General features: G+C 37.0%; 2 protein-coding genes across 2 annotated transcripts; both read left to right on the top strand.

Moving 5' to 3' along the window:
• The first annotated feature begins 620 nt into the window (after window positions 1-620).
• On the top strand, window positions 621-4517 carry LOC109079246 (scavenger receptor cysteine-rich type 1 protein M130-like). The gene is made up of 5 exons (XM_042736272.1): window positions 621-939; window positions 1130-1348; window positions 3948-4082; window positions 4314-4391; window positions 4501-4517. Exons 1-5 carry the CDS (start codon window positions 681-683, stop codon window positions 4515-4517), a joined length of 708 nt encoding a protein of 235 aa, XP_042592206.1. The 5' UTR covers window positions 621-680.
• A 217-nt stretch (window positions 4518-4734) lies between these two features.
• LOC109079248 (scavenger receptor cysteine-rich type 1 protein M130-like) lies at window positions 4735-5938 on the top strand. The gene is made up of 3 exons (XM_042748259.1): window positions 4735-4892; window positions 5010-5147; window positions 5247-5938. Exons 1-3 carry the CDS (start codon window positions 4781-4783, stop codon window positions 5351-5353), a joined length of 357 nt encoding a protein of 118 aa, XP_042604193.1. The 5' UTR covers window positions 4735-4780; the 3' UTR covers window positions 5354-5938.
• The last annotated feature ends 8501 nt before the right edge of the window (window positions 5939-14439 follow it).

Here is a 14439-nt window from a genome sequence, read left to right as displayed (position 1 = left end):
TCTACTACTAATGTGGTTAAATCTCTTTCTCTCTTCTTTGTACAGATTTTGAGACTGTTAGGTTGGTTGGTGGTAACAGTCCCTGCAGTGGTAGAGTGGAGGTTCATCATGATGGTCAGTGGGGAACAGTGTGTGATAACGACTGGGATATGACTGATGCTGCAGTGGTGTGTAGAGAAATGCCATTAGAAGCAGCTGTAGAGGCTCTGGGTAGGGCTCGTTTTGGACCAGGATCAGGACCAATCTGGATGAGTTATGTGGCCTGTAGCGGATCAGAGTCCACACTGAAGAACTGTAGATCAAATGGATGGGGTTCTCATGACTGTGGTCATCAAGAAGATGCTGGAGTCAACTGCTCAGGTGAGCAGCTCCATACATCACCCTGTTAATGCATCACTGATCAGATTTCATCCATAAACATCTGATATGCAGTTTAACGTAATTGTAATTTGTTTTCAGAGAAATTCATAAAAAATTAATTGATAGTTAGCATATTTTATTGTCTAAACTACTCATTTTCCTCCTTTAAAAAAATTAAAGTACTTGCTTCTTGTTTTATGTCTGTATCATAATCATAGTGAGAGATGGTCTTCTCTGTTGTGTAAATAAAATTAGAAACTTTAAACTACGGAAGGTCAAGACTTGTGGAAGGATCTCACCTGTGCTCTGGGAGAGTGGAGATGCTTCTTGTAGGTGGATGGGGTTCAGTGTGTGACGCTGCCTTTGACCAGCAGGATGCAGAGGTTGTGTGTAGAGAGATGAAATGTGGGGCTCCTGTACAGGTGCTGGGAGCAGCTGCTTTTGGTAAAGGAGACGCTCAGATGTGGACACAAGAGATTCAGTGCAGAGGAGACGAATCACACATTCAACGCTGTCCATCATCAAACTCACATAAAATAAAATGCACCCATGAAAATGATGTTGGATTGATATGTTCTGGTAAAATGTTTTACCTATTTATTTAACAAATCCAATTGTAAAATTTTTTACTAAAATGTAATTGTTTGATCAGTACCATCATTATAAGCTCTGAGTGACTGTATTAAACAGAACTAAGAACATGAGAATTACTCAGATTATCTCTGTTCTCTTACTTAGAATCTCAGTAAGCTCTGTGTTCTTTCTCCAGGTTACACTGATCTCAGACTGACAAACGGTTCAGACTCTTGTTCTGGAAGAGTGGAGCTTCAGTTCCTCAATGAGTGGGGCACAGTGTGTGATGCATGCTGGGATATGAGAGCTGCCAGTGTCCTCTGTAGACAGCTGAATTGTGGGATTGCTGTGTCTGTTGTGGGATCAGACTGGTTTGGAGAGGGAAGTGCTGAAATCAGGGCTGATGTGTTTGATTGTGACAGGAATGAAACAAAACTCTCAGAATGTTTCATCTCTTCATGGAGTCGAGCTGAATGTTCTCATAGTCGAGATGTTGGAGTCATCTGCTCTTGTGAGTCTATAGTACTGTAACATTTACTGACATTATGCTACTGGAAAACTTAATCTTATACAAAATACTGTATGTATTCCCCGTACAATTCAGACTGAAGATTAATGATTGTGTCATTTAAGTTTCGAAATTAATGTAATATTGATATAAAGCATATTTATTACATAAATGTTCCTCTGTGGTATTTAACACATTTGCATTATTTTAGTAAAATGTCAGATCTTTCACTCAGATTCCTCTCTGGCTCTTCATGATGGCCTGGTGCGGTTGTCTGGAGAGAGACAGTGTGAGGGGGAGGTGGAAGTTTTAAACCATCAGGTCTGGAGGAGAGTTCTGCTGGACTCCTGGAGTCTCACTGAATCCTCTGTGGTCTGCAGACAGCTGGGCTGTGGCTCTGTGCTGAACTTCTATGGCTCATCTTCATCCAGTCCTGAACACAGTCATGAGTGTGTGACGGGCTTCCAGTGCTCTGGGAGTGAAGCTCATCTGGGGAACTGCAGCTCTCCACAAACTCACAGCTGCAGCTCCACACAACAGCTGTCAGTCACCTGCATCGGTGAGAAGAACAACATCTGAGCAGATTCTTCAGTTGTTCATAATCAATAATGTGTTTTTCTGTCTCTGAATATCAGGTCGGGGGTCCATCAGGCTGGTGGGTTCTGGGGGAGACTGTGCAGGGAGGCTGGAGGTTTTTCACAGAGGCTCATGGGGGACAGTGTGTGATGACTCCTGGGATATTAAAGATGCTCATGTGGTGTGCAGACAGCTGCAGTGTGGAGTGGCCCTCAGTAACCAGCAGGTACCAGCCTGGTTTGGTCCTGGTTCTGGACCCATATGGCTGGATGAGGTGGAGTGTGAGGGGAATGAGACGTCCCTGTGGAGCTGCTCTTCTCCAGGCTGGGGAAAACATGACTGCATACACAAGGACGATGTTGGAGTTGTTTGCTCAGGTAAACAATAATGTAAATAATAATTTTAATTAAACTTTTAAAGTTTTCTTAACTACTCACTCATCCGCTCCTCAATATAACACTACTGAATCAGCACAAACCACACACAGTGTGACCAGTGATTCTCAAACTAATCTATAATCAGTCGGTTCTTTTTAGTGAATCAAAGACATACAGTTTACAATTAACTTGGAGACTTAAATCAGTGTATTTACCAGGGCTGGGTAACGATTCAGATGTCTTGATTTGATTCGATTTTGATTCACAAGCTCTCAATTCGATTCGATTTTTTTTTTATTACATTCAGTGAATATAGTTTTAATACAAATGCTATTGATATATCTAAAAAATGAACAGTAAACATCATTTAAAAAATGGTGAATTTATAAAAAGAAATTAAGAGCAACGGTCCTGTATTTTAAACCTTTTCTTTTTTTTGTATAGGGTCCTTTTTTTAAACAATAATAGGGCCATATAAAATGTTCTTCTTAATTTTTCTAGTAATCAGATGAACGCATAAAACAATTTAATTTATCATAATCAAATGAAAAACCCTTTTATTTTTTGGAAAACAAAGTGCTGCACAACAGAGGTTTACTGTTAAAATTAAAATTAAAACAAATGTGATTATTCCTTTAAAAATAAAGTTTTATTAATATTTATTATTATTATTATTAGTAGTAGTAGCATTATATTGAGTCTTAAGACTGCTAAATAGTAATATATTTTTGACAGTTTCTTCATGTGAAACTAAACTTTTATTTTGACGGGTTGCCGTGAGGAACTTGCAGCTGTTGTGTATGTGATATGACGGTAATTTTGTCAGATTAAACGGTAAAATGCTAAAGAAGTGACTCTCAGAGCAGATGGGGATGAAATTCGTGTATTCATATCATCATAGTGAGACGACAGAGGTTGAAAACACCGCGAGATATGGAAGCAGATTAGTCTCAAATATAATTCACGCAAAAAACACGGTTCACACATGCGTAGACAATTTCACATGCATGAAACCTAATTCACGTACACACACAAAAAAAATTCACGTGCGTGAAAAAAAATATATATTCACAAAAAGCAATTCACCATGCGCAAAATAAAATTATACATTCATAAATACATTTAACAAATGCAAAACACAATTCGTAGATATACAACTGTGCACAAAAAACCTTTGAATGTTTAAAATGTACGAGTGTCTGAATGTACAAATCGTCATTTACTACGAATCCATTCGGATTTGTGTGTGTGTGTGTTTTTGAGACTTTCCTGGCAGAGCTCTCTTCCCACGTGGTTACATCTCAATAATTACCAAATCATATTCTATCTTACAACTAAACCAAAAATATAACATGCCAACTAAACTCTTAAAATTTTCCATCTAGAGTTTAAAGAGATCAGGTTAACTGAGGGCTGTAAAGGGAATGTGGAGGTTTTCTACAATGGATCCTGGGGTAATGTGTGCTGGAACCAGATGGAAGGAGACACAGTGAGTCTGATCTGTCAGGAGCTGAACTGTGGAAGATCTGGTGTTTTGTCTGCTTCTACAACAGATGAAGAATCAGCTCGTAACTGGCTGGATAAAGTGAAGTGTCGACCACATGATTCATATCTGTGGCAGTGTCCATCTTCACCCTGGGGAAAGAATGACTGTGATAAGAATGAAGTGGCCAAAATCAACTGCTCAAGTGAGATGATATTTAAATGATGTAAAATGGTCTCAGTAGTCATGTTTCTTTAAACACAATGTTTATACATCGTGAGTAAACTAATGTTTAAGAAAAGCTAAACTTAGCTGATGGAAAGAGCATCAAATTATTTGTGAGGCTTAAATGATGTTTTCACACTGATATGTTTCACGGAAAGATGTTATGTCTCTTGTATCCTAATGTTCAGTTCTCTTCATGTTTTAATCTCAGAGGACGAGAATCAGGAGTCTCCTCGGAGTCGTCTGACGTGTTTTATTTCACCATCTCCTCACCAGAAACAGTGTTCAGGTAAGTTTATATATATATATATATATATATATATATATATATATATATAAAATGTAGTTAACTTAATAATTTTTTTCCAAATATATTACTGAAATATGTCCATTCAAAGAAGAACAAGAAGTCTAATTGTTGTGTTGTGTCAATGTTGTGCTGAAAGCTGGTCACTGGTTAATGTGTGTGTTTTAGATCATCTTCCTCTCAGACTGAGTGGAGGGGAGGGCCGGTGCTCTGGGAGGCTGGAGGTGTATCATAACGCTGTGTGGGGCTCAGTCTGTGATGACCAGTGGGACATCAGCGATGCTCAGGTGGTCTGCAGGCAGCTGGGTTGTGGAGCAGCACTGAGGGCTGATGGGAATTCAGTCTTTGGTGCTGGTGAAGGTCTTGTGTGGATGAACAAAGTCGAGTGCAGAGGGAATGAGATTCACCTGTGGGACTGTCCTCTCTCCCTGAATAACCACACTGACTGCTCCCGCAAAGAGCACGCTGGACTCACCTGTGCAGGTCACAACAAACACTGAGGAATAATATTTATTTGAGCATTTAGAGTTGATAATATTTTGTATTTTCTTTTTAAATGTATTATTTTTAATGTTTGTATCTGCCTGTTTTTAATGACAGATGTGTCAGTGTCCATTACTCCTCCCACAACAACATCAGCATCTCCCCCAGTGCTTGTGATTGTTCTGGGAGTTGTGCTCTTACTGCTCTTAGTGCCACTGCTTATACTGATTCAGCAGAACAGAGTGATGAAGAGAGGTAAGAGAGATCCAGAGACTGTCATCTTGTGTCTTATTCAGTGTGTGATCAGTCATGTGTTGTGGAACTGACAGCAGGTTTGTCTGTCTACACTCACAGCTCTCTCTGACTGGTACACAGGACTACACAAGACACCGACTGAGGCTGTTTATCACGAGATTTATCACAGACAGCATCACTTCACTCAGAGGGGTGAGGCATCATGAAAGGATGTTAAAAGATTTAACTATTTTACCATTTATATGTTTCGAAATTATGAAAACCTTGGCGAGAAAAGGCCATCAACAGCCAAGTAAACAAAAATTTGGGACTTCAGTCAAATGAGATTAAATGATGGGAGACTTCAGTGATACAGATCTATTTATATACTGTAGATCAGTGAACTTGCCTTTATGACGTCATGGGAGAGTCTCGGAATGTAGATAAGGTTTGTCCAAGAAATTGATTTTGTTGCCAGGCTTTTGAAAAAAAGTCTCTAAAGGGGTGAGGAATAAACTCGCTAAATCGGCAACATTAGCACACTGACTACAACATACGTTATTTACATTTCATTGGTCTTCTTGTTTTTGCATGTGATCATAATTTCTTTGTATGGGAGCATGGCCAAAAATTATGACTGCACAATTTGGCATGTTTCACTGCATTATTATTACAAATAAAACAACTGACTCTAAGCAACTATGCAATATGCTTATAAAATCTTGCATTTTTTTTTTTTTAATTAAGGGTGAAGATATCACATTTCCTAGGCTGGACATCACTTTTGGCCACTACTAAATGGCAGTTTATTGACTTTCCAACTGACCACCAACCCATATTGCAAAAACAAGGCTTTGTGGGCTTTCCTGGAGTTGTTGGAGCCACTGATGGAACTCATGTTCACATCATTGCTCCAACTGTAAACGAGGAGACATACCAATAGAAAACAAAGCATTAGTAATAATTTGTGTTAATTTTGAACAATGCAAATCATTTAAAAAAATACATTTAAATATTAAAATATTTCAGTGTCTTAATTAAATGATTTTACCTGTAGTTACATTAAATGACTGGTGTTGTGCTGCTGTGACTTCACATGAGCAGGCTCACTATTAGTTTTTCCAGAGGTCGAGGTCAGCCATTTGTGTTGACATCATTGTAGTCCTTAGTTCACAACACTTAAAGTCACCATTAAATCAAAATTTAAAATTCTTATTTTTTAATGGAATACTGTAGTGTTTATTATAATTTATCTGTGCATTTCATTATTTTTTAAAAAAATGAATGTGCCCTAGTTATATGTCACATGTCCCCCTCAAAACTACTCATTTTCTTTTCTGGTCACGGGGTATGCCACTAGTGACGCTGGGGGGATAACTGAAGCTGATGCTTCACTTTATAGAAATCAATGCATAGACCAGTGCTGACGCAAGCCATGGGGGAGAACACTACCCTTAAAAATTGAAAGGATATATGGGGTATTACCACAACATTACTCTTAGGACATCGCAAACTAATTTTTTTTTATGAATATGACTTACAGTAACCTGATGGTGGACGCACTCAGTCATTCAGAAAGTCTCTCTCTCGCGCGTGCGAGCGTGATGTTAGGTATGTTTTGTGCCGTTGATCGTCCTCTTCATCGCCTTTCTCAAAAAAAAAAAAAATTCTTCATGCTAGGGTGTCGGCACTTAATCCAGTGGAGAGAAATCCCCTCACAACTAACTGCAAACTGGCATTCAGATCTGCCTCCATTTTGTTAGCAACGCCCCAACTTCCAACGATCCAATCAATTCCAGAAGGACGAAATCAAGTCTCACCTTCTCATTTCAGCTGTCGTTTCACTTGGATAGACGTCACAGTAGAGAAAAAAAGACAATCGCTACTTCTGTTTCATTACGACTTTAAGTGTCACCTCAGTCAACACTAAAGAATCATTCTTAGACTTTAGTGAAAGTTGCTTTAAGCTTCTTTATAAAAGTCTCCTACTCTTAGAAAAGTCCTACTTCACACAAATAAAACCTTAACACTAAACTCAAAACCATAACACAAAACTTAAAAACATACCTGAAAAGTTCTACACATACACAAAACATCCGCCATTTTGCAGAATATCCGCTGAACGCCAGCAGCTTATGCTCTTCTGTGTCAGCCGCGCTGCACAGATGCGCTGTTTTTTTCAAATCAAAGCGTAAATACATGTAGAAAACATATCCTTGTGTCGTGGCTGACATAGAATAGTGTACGCAGTTTTATACCCGTATTTATACCTCTCTTTCTTACCATAATTGGTAGTTTCGTTTTTTTAAATTGGCTATACCTACTTGGTTTGCCACAATTTCTTATCAGCCCACCTGGCCAATGGTGGAATTTGGCCAGATTAGCCACCTTTATTCTGCTGCCTGTAAGGTGGTCACATGAGACATACATCTAACTTGTTTACCTGTCATACTCTGGAAGTCACCCAAAGTTCATAGGGTTAAGTTTACTGATACAATCCAATGGAAACCACCAGTACTGCCCAGTGGAAGGCCCTCAGACATACATTCTACATTAGGACATCCAGTATTGTAATAACTCAGCATATTAATCAGTATATTGATTACTTTCCTGACCATGCATCATATTTTAAGTAAGATAATACCATATTGAGTAAATATCACAATATAAAGTAAAATAACACAATATTCACTGATCTATATAAATATAAATACAGATCAGTGGGAGAGTTTTGGAATCTAGATAAGGTTTGTCCAAGAAATTTATTTTGTTGCAATAGGCTTTTGAAAAAATCTCAGAAGGGGTGAGGAAGTCACTAAATCTAGTGACAAAATCATTAAATCTGCAACATTGATATTGACTACAACATAATCAGTTATTCATATTTTGTTGTTTTTGCATGTGTTCATAATTTCTTTGTATGAAAGCGTGGCCAAAAATTATGATCGCATTGGCATGTTGACAAGTTTCATTGCATTATTATCACAAATAAAACAATTGATTCTAAGCAACTATGTAATATGCATACAACATTTTTAACATTTTTTTTTTTTTTTTAAATTAAGGATGAAGATGTCAAATTTCCTAGGCCGGCATCACTTATGGCCACTACATGTCAGTTCATTGACTTTCCAACTGATCATCAAACCATGCTGCACCATGGGCTGACATCATTGTAGTCTTTAGTTTGTCACCACAGACAACAGTTAAGAATCAGCCTTAGACTTTACTAAAAGTTGTTTTTAGCTTCTTTATAAAATTTTCCTACTCTTAGAAAAGTCCTACTTTTAACTAAGAATTTTTTAAGACTTAAGTCAAAGCTTCAGACTATTCTTAAGAGCATTTCTGAGAGGTTTTATACATACAGGCCCTGATCCACTGTGGAATTAAAGCTTTTCTATCATTCACATCTACCTAATAAATTTTAAGATTTCAATATTTCAATTAAAGTCTCTGAACTGAGAATGTCAGATGGGTGCAACTGTTTATCTTTCTGTTTTTGTGTAATCAGATGCATCTGTAGATGAGAGTTTATCAGACTCTAAACCACAAAGCTGCATGTTTATGTGTGTGTCAGCGAAAGTTTCTTCCCGTTTGAAATTTTCGAGAGTGATAAGCGGTTTCATATTAGGTGCTTTTGTACAGCTGGAAGAGATAAAGAACTAACTTAGTTCCCCAAACACAATTTATTTTCAAATAAGTTAATTAAAATATGATATGAACGATTGCATCAGCTCTTTGAGTCGATGCAGTTTATTGAAAACTTCTGACTGTTTAACAGTTGCTATAAAAAAAAAGGCCAGCCACATAAAACAAAGACTAATTTAAACTGCACTGACAGATGCCGACCAACGCAACAGACACACTTGTCAGGTTTTGTTGGATCATTGTGTCTCCCTGTCAGTGTCTGTTGCCATTAGTCTTCATTTGTTTCCATGAACTAAATATGTTGTGAAAAGTCTAAGCTGAATTGTGATTTTCCAAAAAACTCTGACGTAATTTGATGATTGTCATCATCTGTTGTTTCAGTGTGAATTAACCCTAAAATGCTTGAGCTTAATAAACAGGCGTTGTTCACACAGAATGAATGTGAGCTTTTAAAAAAAGCAAGGCATAATGCAGTAAAAATAAAAAGAGCTCATGGTCTAAAAAAAAGTTAAACTTTTAACTTGACAAGGCATTGGCAAAAAGCCCACTTATAAAAGATCAAAACCAGGGGCCATATGTATAAAGCCACTCAGAGTAAAATTTTAGTCTTAAGTGTGTCAAAATTCTAAGAATGACATAATTTTAATCTTATTCTTAGATTTAAGAATAAGGGCCCTATTTTAACGATCTAAATGCAAAGTGTAAAGCGCACGGCGCAGGTGCACTCAGGGCGTGTCAAAATTCACTTTTGCTATTTTAATGACAGGAAAAATGTCGGCGCTCCCGGGCGGCATGGTCTAAATGGGTTGTCCCTATTCTCATAATGAGTAATGGGAGTTTTTTGGGCGTAACGTGCAATAAACCAATCAGAGTCTCATCTCCCATACCCTTTAAGAGCCAGTTGTGCTCGTGCCATGATGGATTTGCTATTTACACGGTGGAATTTGCAAGTGCAAAGACAGAACGCATCTCCGCGATGGAACAGAGCTGCTTGTGCTCGAGCAAATAAGTAGCCTAATTCTGATACATGCATTGACTATCCATTATGACATGTAGGCATTTTTATATTTATGTAGCCTACACAATAATATTATTTTACATTGTAGTCCTTTAATTTTTAATATTTGGCATGTTTGTGTGCTGCTGTGCATCCCTGTGTGTGTAATAAGCAGTGGTTATGCGCGTTGTGGACCCGTCTATACTAACGCGCTCTTTAAATATCAAAGAAAAAACATTGCGCCAGACTTTAGACCAGGTTTGAGTTGGTCTATGGCACAGTCTATTTTCAGTTCCTCAAAATAGCAACGCGCCAACAATGCGCCTGAACACACCTCATTCTCAGACCAGCACGCCCCTGAGCGCACAAATGGGCGCAAATGCATTTGCTATTTAAACAACGCGATGCTGGACGGGAAAATTAGAACTGTGTCGGGCTGAAACTAGCAAAAACACTTGCGCCGCGCATTGCGCCAGGTGTATGATAGGGCCCTAAGAGTAATTCATAAAGGTTCCTAAGAGTTAAGACTTAGGTCTCAGATCCTAAAATATTTAAGAGAGCTGAAAAGGTCTCCTAACCTAGTTAGGAGTAACAAGATGGCAGTAAAGAGGAGGAGACACACACTTTTCAATAAAGATATGACGTATTGGAGTTATATGATGATATGGAGTTGATAAAACAATACAAACTTGATTGTCAAGATAGTCAATTCTTTCTGTAACTGACCAAGTAAGAAATTTAATAACTTCTTCCACTGCAGAAATAAAAGTAGTAATTAAATTTTTTGGCTGGAAAAATGCAGCAATGCAGAAAAATGCAGCAATGCACTGACACAGGTGATGACACAGTGAGCAGGGTCTTCACTATTGTGGCACTAAACTCATCAAACACAACAGTGGCCAAAAGATAATTACCCATTATATTAGCATTTTTATTATTATTATTATTATTATTATTATTATTAACAAAATATTATTATTTTATGACCCTACATTACAATTAAACCATCAAAATATGAGGGGAAAAACACTGACCAGTGCTGCCAACTGCTTTCAATTGAAAGCAGCTAAAACAGCAGATAAATGTTGCTAGATTATGTCATAATGACGCGTTTTCTGATCTATATAAATATAAATATAGATCAGTGGGAAAGTCTTTGAATCTAGATAAGGTTTGTCCAAGAAATTGATTTAGCTTTTTTAGATTTAGATTTTTGCCCTTTTGAAAAAATCTCAAAAGGGATAAGGAAGTCACTAAATTGGCAACACTGACAATGACAACAACATAATTGGTTGTTAATATTTCGTTGGTCCTCTCTTGTTTTTCCATGTGTTTATAATTTCTTTGTATGACTGCATGGTCAAAAATTATGACCGCATTGGCATGTTGGCATGTTTCATTGCATTATCACAAATAACACTATTGATTCTAAGCAACTAAGCAACATGCTTACAAAATATTTAACATTTTATTATTATTATTATTATATATATATTTTTAAATTAAGGGTGAAGATGTCTAATTTTCTAGACCAGCATCACTTTTTGCCACTATTATATGTTAGTTATTTGACTTTCCAACTGCCTGTCAAACCATGCTGCAAAAACAAGTCACTTTCATGAGGATTGTGGGCTTTTCTGGAGTTGTTGGTGGCGGATCCATTGATGGAACTCATGTTCACATCAGTGCTCCAACTGTAAAGGAGGAGACATTCCAATAGATAAACATTTGTGATAATTTTGCACAATGCAAAGCATTTTTTAAATAAATTTAAATATTAAAATATTTTAGTGTCTTAATTAAATTATTCAGAGGTCGGGGTCAGCCATTTTGTGTTGACATCATTGTAGTCCTTAGTTTGCAACACTTAAAGTGTCACCTCAGTCAACAGTTAAGAATCAGTCTTAGAGTTTACTAAACGTTGCTTTTAGCTTCTTTATAAGTCTCTTAAGGCCCGTTCACACCAAGGACGATAACTATAAAGATAACGATAAAGATATAGTTCTAAAAATCGTTTTCAGTATTAAAGAACAGCAGAGTCCACACCACAACTATAACGATAAAGACAAAGAAAAAGATATCGTTGGAATCACTTTCAAAATTATTTTTTTTTCCAGCTGATGAATGATAAAAAATTGACAGCGTATCAGAATCCATCCTGCTGTAACGAATTCGAAGTGAGTGAAGGTCAAACTGAGAGTTCTTAAATGGGATGGTGTAGCCTATGGAGGATTCCTCTTGTAGCCTAGCAACTGTGACAGCTGCCACTGATGAGCAGCAGTAACATTTGTACTTGAGTCTGTCTAAATAGATTTACTGTTTTAAATTGACTAAATAGATTTACAAATTACATAATAAAAAGTATAAACTACAGTTTAAAATAGGTGTTTATATATATATGCTACCATTAATGAATCATTGTGGCTTCATCAGGTTTAATCAAATAGTCTCAGTCAGTCATGAGATGTCTATGACATGACAAGCTATATTACAAATTACAGTGTGAGTTTTTGTTTTACATGTGTATCAGAGGAAGATCAGGAGGAGGATGATGATGTGAAGAACAGCGATGAAGATGAGAGAAACCTAGGTAGGTTATTGTCACCTTAAACTTTTTAATTATATGCTTATAATGTTTACATTTCTTATTTAAACTAAATCTAGATGAAATTATTACAATGAATTATGTGAATTTGCTTTTGTTTTTAAAAACAGACTATGACGATGTGGGGGAGGAGTCAAAGAAGGAGGGGCCATATGACTCAGTGACCACACCCACTATCTCTGCTCATTAAAACATATTAGTTACTGGAGCTACTGGGACTTACTTATGTTGCTACTAATGCCTTTTTATGTTATTTCATTTTATATATATATATATATATATATATATATATATATATATATATATATATATATATATATATATAAATGTTTGGTAACAACAAATTTTAGTATTTGTGCATTTCAGTATTTAGTATTCAGTAAATTATTTTTATACTGATAATAATGCTTTTTACCTAATGAACAAATAAGCTAATTATAGTATTCAGTCAGTCTATTTACATACACATTTATACATCTGTCCCAACTGCAGAGTTTATTGTGTGATGGTGCACTTCAACTTTAAAATGCTTTAAATGACTTCAACCCGTTTTTAGTCTGGTTTTGTGGCTGATTATTTGCTTTGAGCTTCAATCTTTTGCAGAAATAGCTCCATCTGCAGTTTAAGGTTGGGCTGATCCTTCTTGGTTTCTTCTTTTCAAACACGGTTATGTGCCCTTTTTTATTATTTCTTCAGAGCCTCCACCTGCTGAGCTGAGGGCTGAGGGTTTTCCTTACAATGACATTACATAGGGGATATATTAAGAAATACAAAATCATTTCTCACACACACACACACACACACAAGTTTGTTTCACTGTATTAGTCATGTCATCTCATAAACTTAAAATTTTTTGATGACAGCTGAAAAATATTTTCTATTGCATAACCCGACCCCCTAACAATAACCATCACAGAAACTACTCACTACTCAAATACTGAAGCTTTATTCGCTTAACGTGTGGAAAGGGAGTGGGGAAGCAGCCTATATAAGCACCAATAAAAACACCAATAACGTTACCACTGTAATATATCTTGCAATATCCGTGCATGCAAAGGTTCTGCGCGATCCTCTTGTTCAATATTCTCTGGGTCTTAATCCAGCTCAAATTGATGTCAATATTGACGTCATCCTTAACTAAACCGGAGCAGACAGAGGAACTTGCTAGAGCCCTGCACGGGCCTCAAATTTAGGCCCGAGCCCGGCCCTGGCCCGAGACGCTCAGGCCCGAGCCCGGCCCGTGTCCGACAGATTTACAGAATTACCAGCCCGACCCGAGCCCGCCCCGAGCCCGCCCCCCCAAAACAGCTTATAGCCTAGCTACTACTGTTTTAGCTATCAAAAAAATATACAGTTTTGTATGTAATGGCAAAGTGATTATATTTCGTTTAATTTTTTTTTTTTATAAAGTTAATTTCAAAAAAAGTTTGGGGCATTTTTTGTTAGTTAAATATAAGTTTTTGTTTTTTAAAGTAATGACCAAGCAGACAGCGGCAGACAGTAAGCTGATCATATATGTTTGATCAATTTAGCCATCTCAAATCATCACAACTTAAAATAAAATCTACAGTTCAAGCATATAACAAAGTTTAAACATTAAACCTAGATAAATGTGCGCTATATCCAATAGTTTGTGCTGAGAGTGGAAGCTGCGCTGGACATGGAGGCACCAGGTGATCACTTGCATGTTTTCCGTGGATATGCCGTCATTTTTGCTCATAAGGTAAGAGTAGTTCATCATTCGTAACTGTAAAGGGTCTACTTTTATTTTTGTTCACTCACAATATCAACAAAACGTTGTGCTTTTATAAAATAAAGAAAGCAAACATGATGCGCTTTTTGCCATCTGGTCTTGAATAGGAGCGCTTCACAAAAATAAACCAAAACTCAGCGAATACATGCCTACCAGACATGATAAATATATCTATAGAAAACTAAATTAGTACTTAACGAAATAAAACGTATAGAAAACAAACAAAAAAATTATTATAATCACAATCCATATAGCCTAAATGCATTTCTCAAAGGGGCGTCTAATGAGGAGATGGCGAGCACTGCGCATG

Source organism: Cyprinus carpio, chromosome A4 (assembly GCF_018340385.1).
Source record: "Cyprinus carpio isolate SPL01 chromosome A4, ASM1834038v1, whole genome shotgun sequence".
In the NCBI taxonomy this organism is placed as follows: Eukaryota; Metazoa; Chordata; class Actinopteri; order Cypriniformes; family Cyprinidae; genus Cyprinus; species Cyprinus carpio.
Note: the sequence above shows the minus strand (reverse complement) of the source record. Positions and strands in the feature narration are given on the sequence as shown.

Coding starts and splice junctions, on each gene's coding strand:
- LOC109079248 (XM_042748259.1), top strand. CDS start 4,781: ATGAACAAAGTCGAGTGCAGAGGGAATGAGATTCACCTGTGGGACTGT. Junction 4,893..5,009: donor CGCTGGACTCACCTGTGCAG/GTCACAACAAAC, acceptor TTTTAATGACAG/ATGTGTCAGTGTCCATTACT. Junction 5,148..5,246: donor GAACAGAGTGATGAAGAGAG/GTAAGAGAGATC, acceptor CTACACTCACAG/CTCTCTCTGACTGGTACACA.
- LOC109079246 (XM_042736272.1), top strand. CDS start 681: ATGCTTCTTGTAGGTGGATGGGGTTCAGTGTGTGACGCTGCCTTTGAC. Junction 1,349..3,947: donor CAGGGCTGATGTGTTTGATT/GTGACAGGAATG, acceptor CTTCTACAACAG/ATGAAGAATCAGCTCGTAAC. Junction 4,083..4,313: donor GGCCAAAATCAACTGCTCAA/GTGAGATGATAT, acceptor TTTTAATCTCAG/AGGACGAGAATCAGGAGTCT.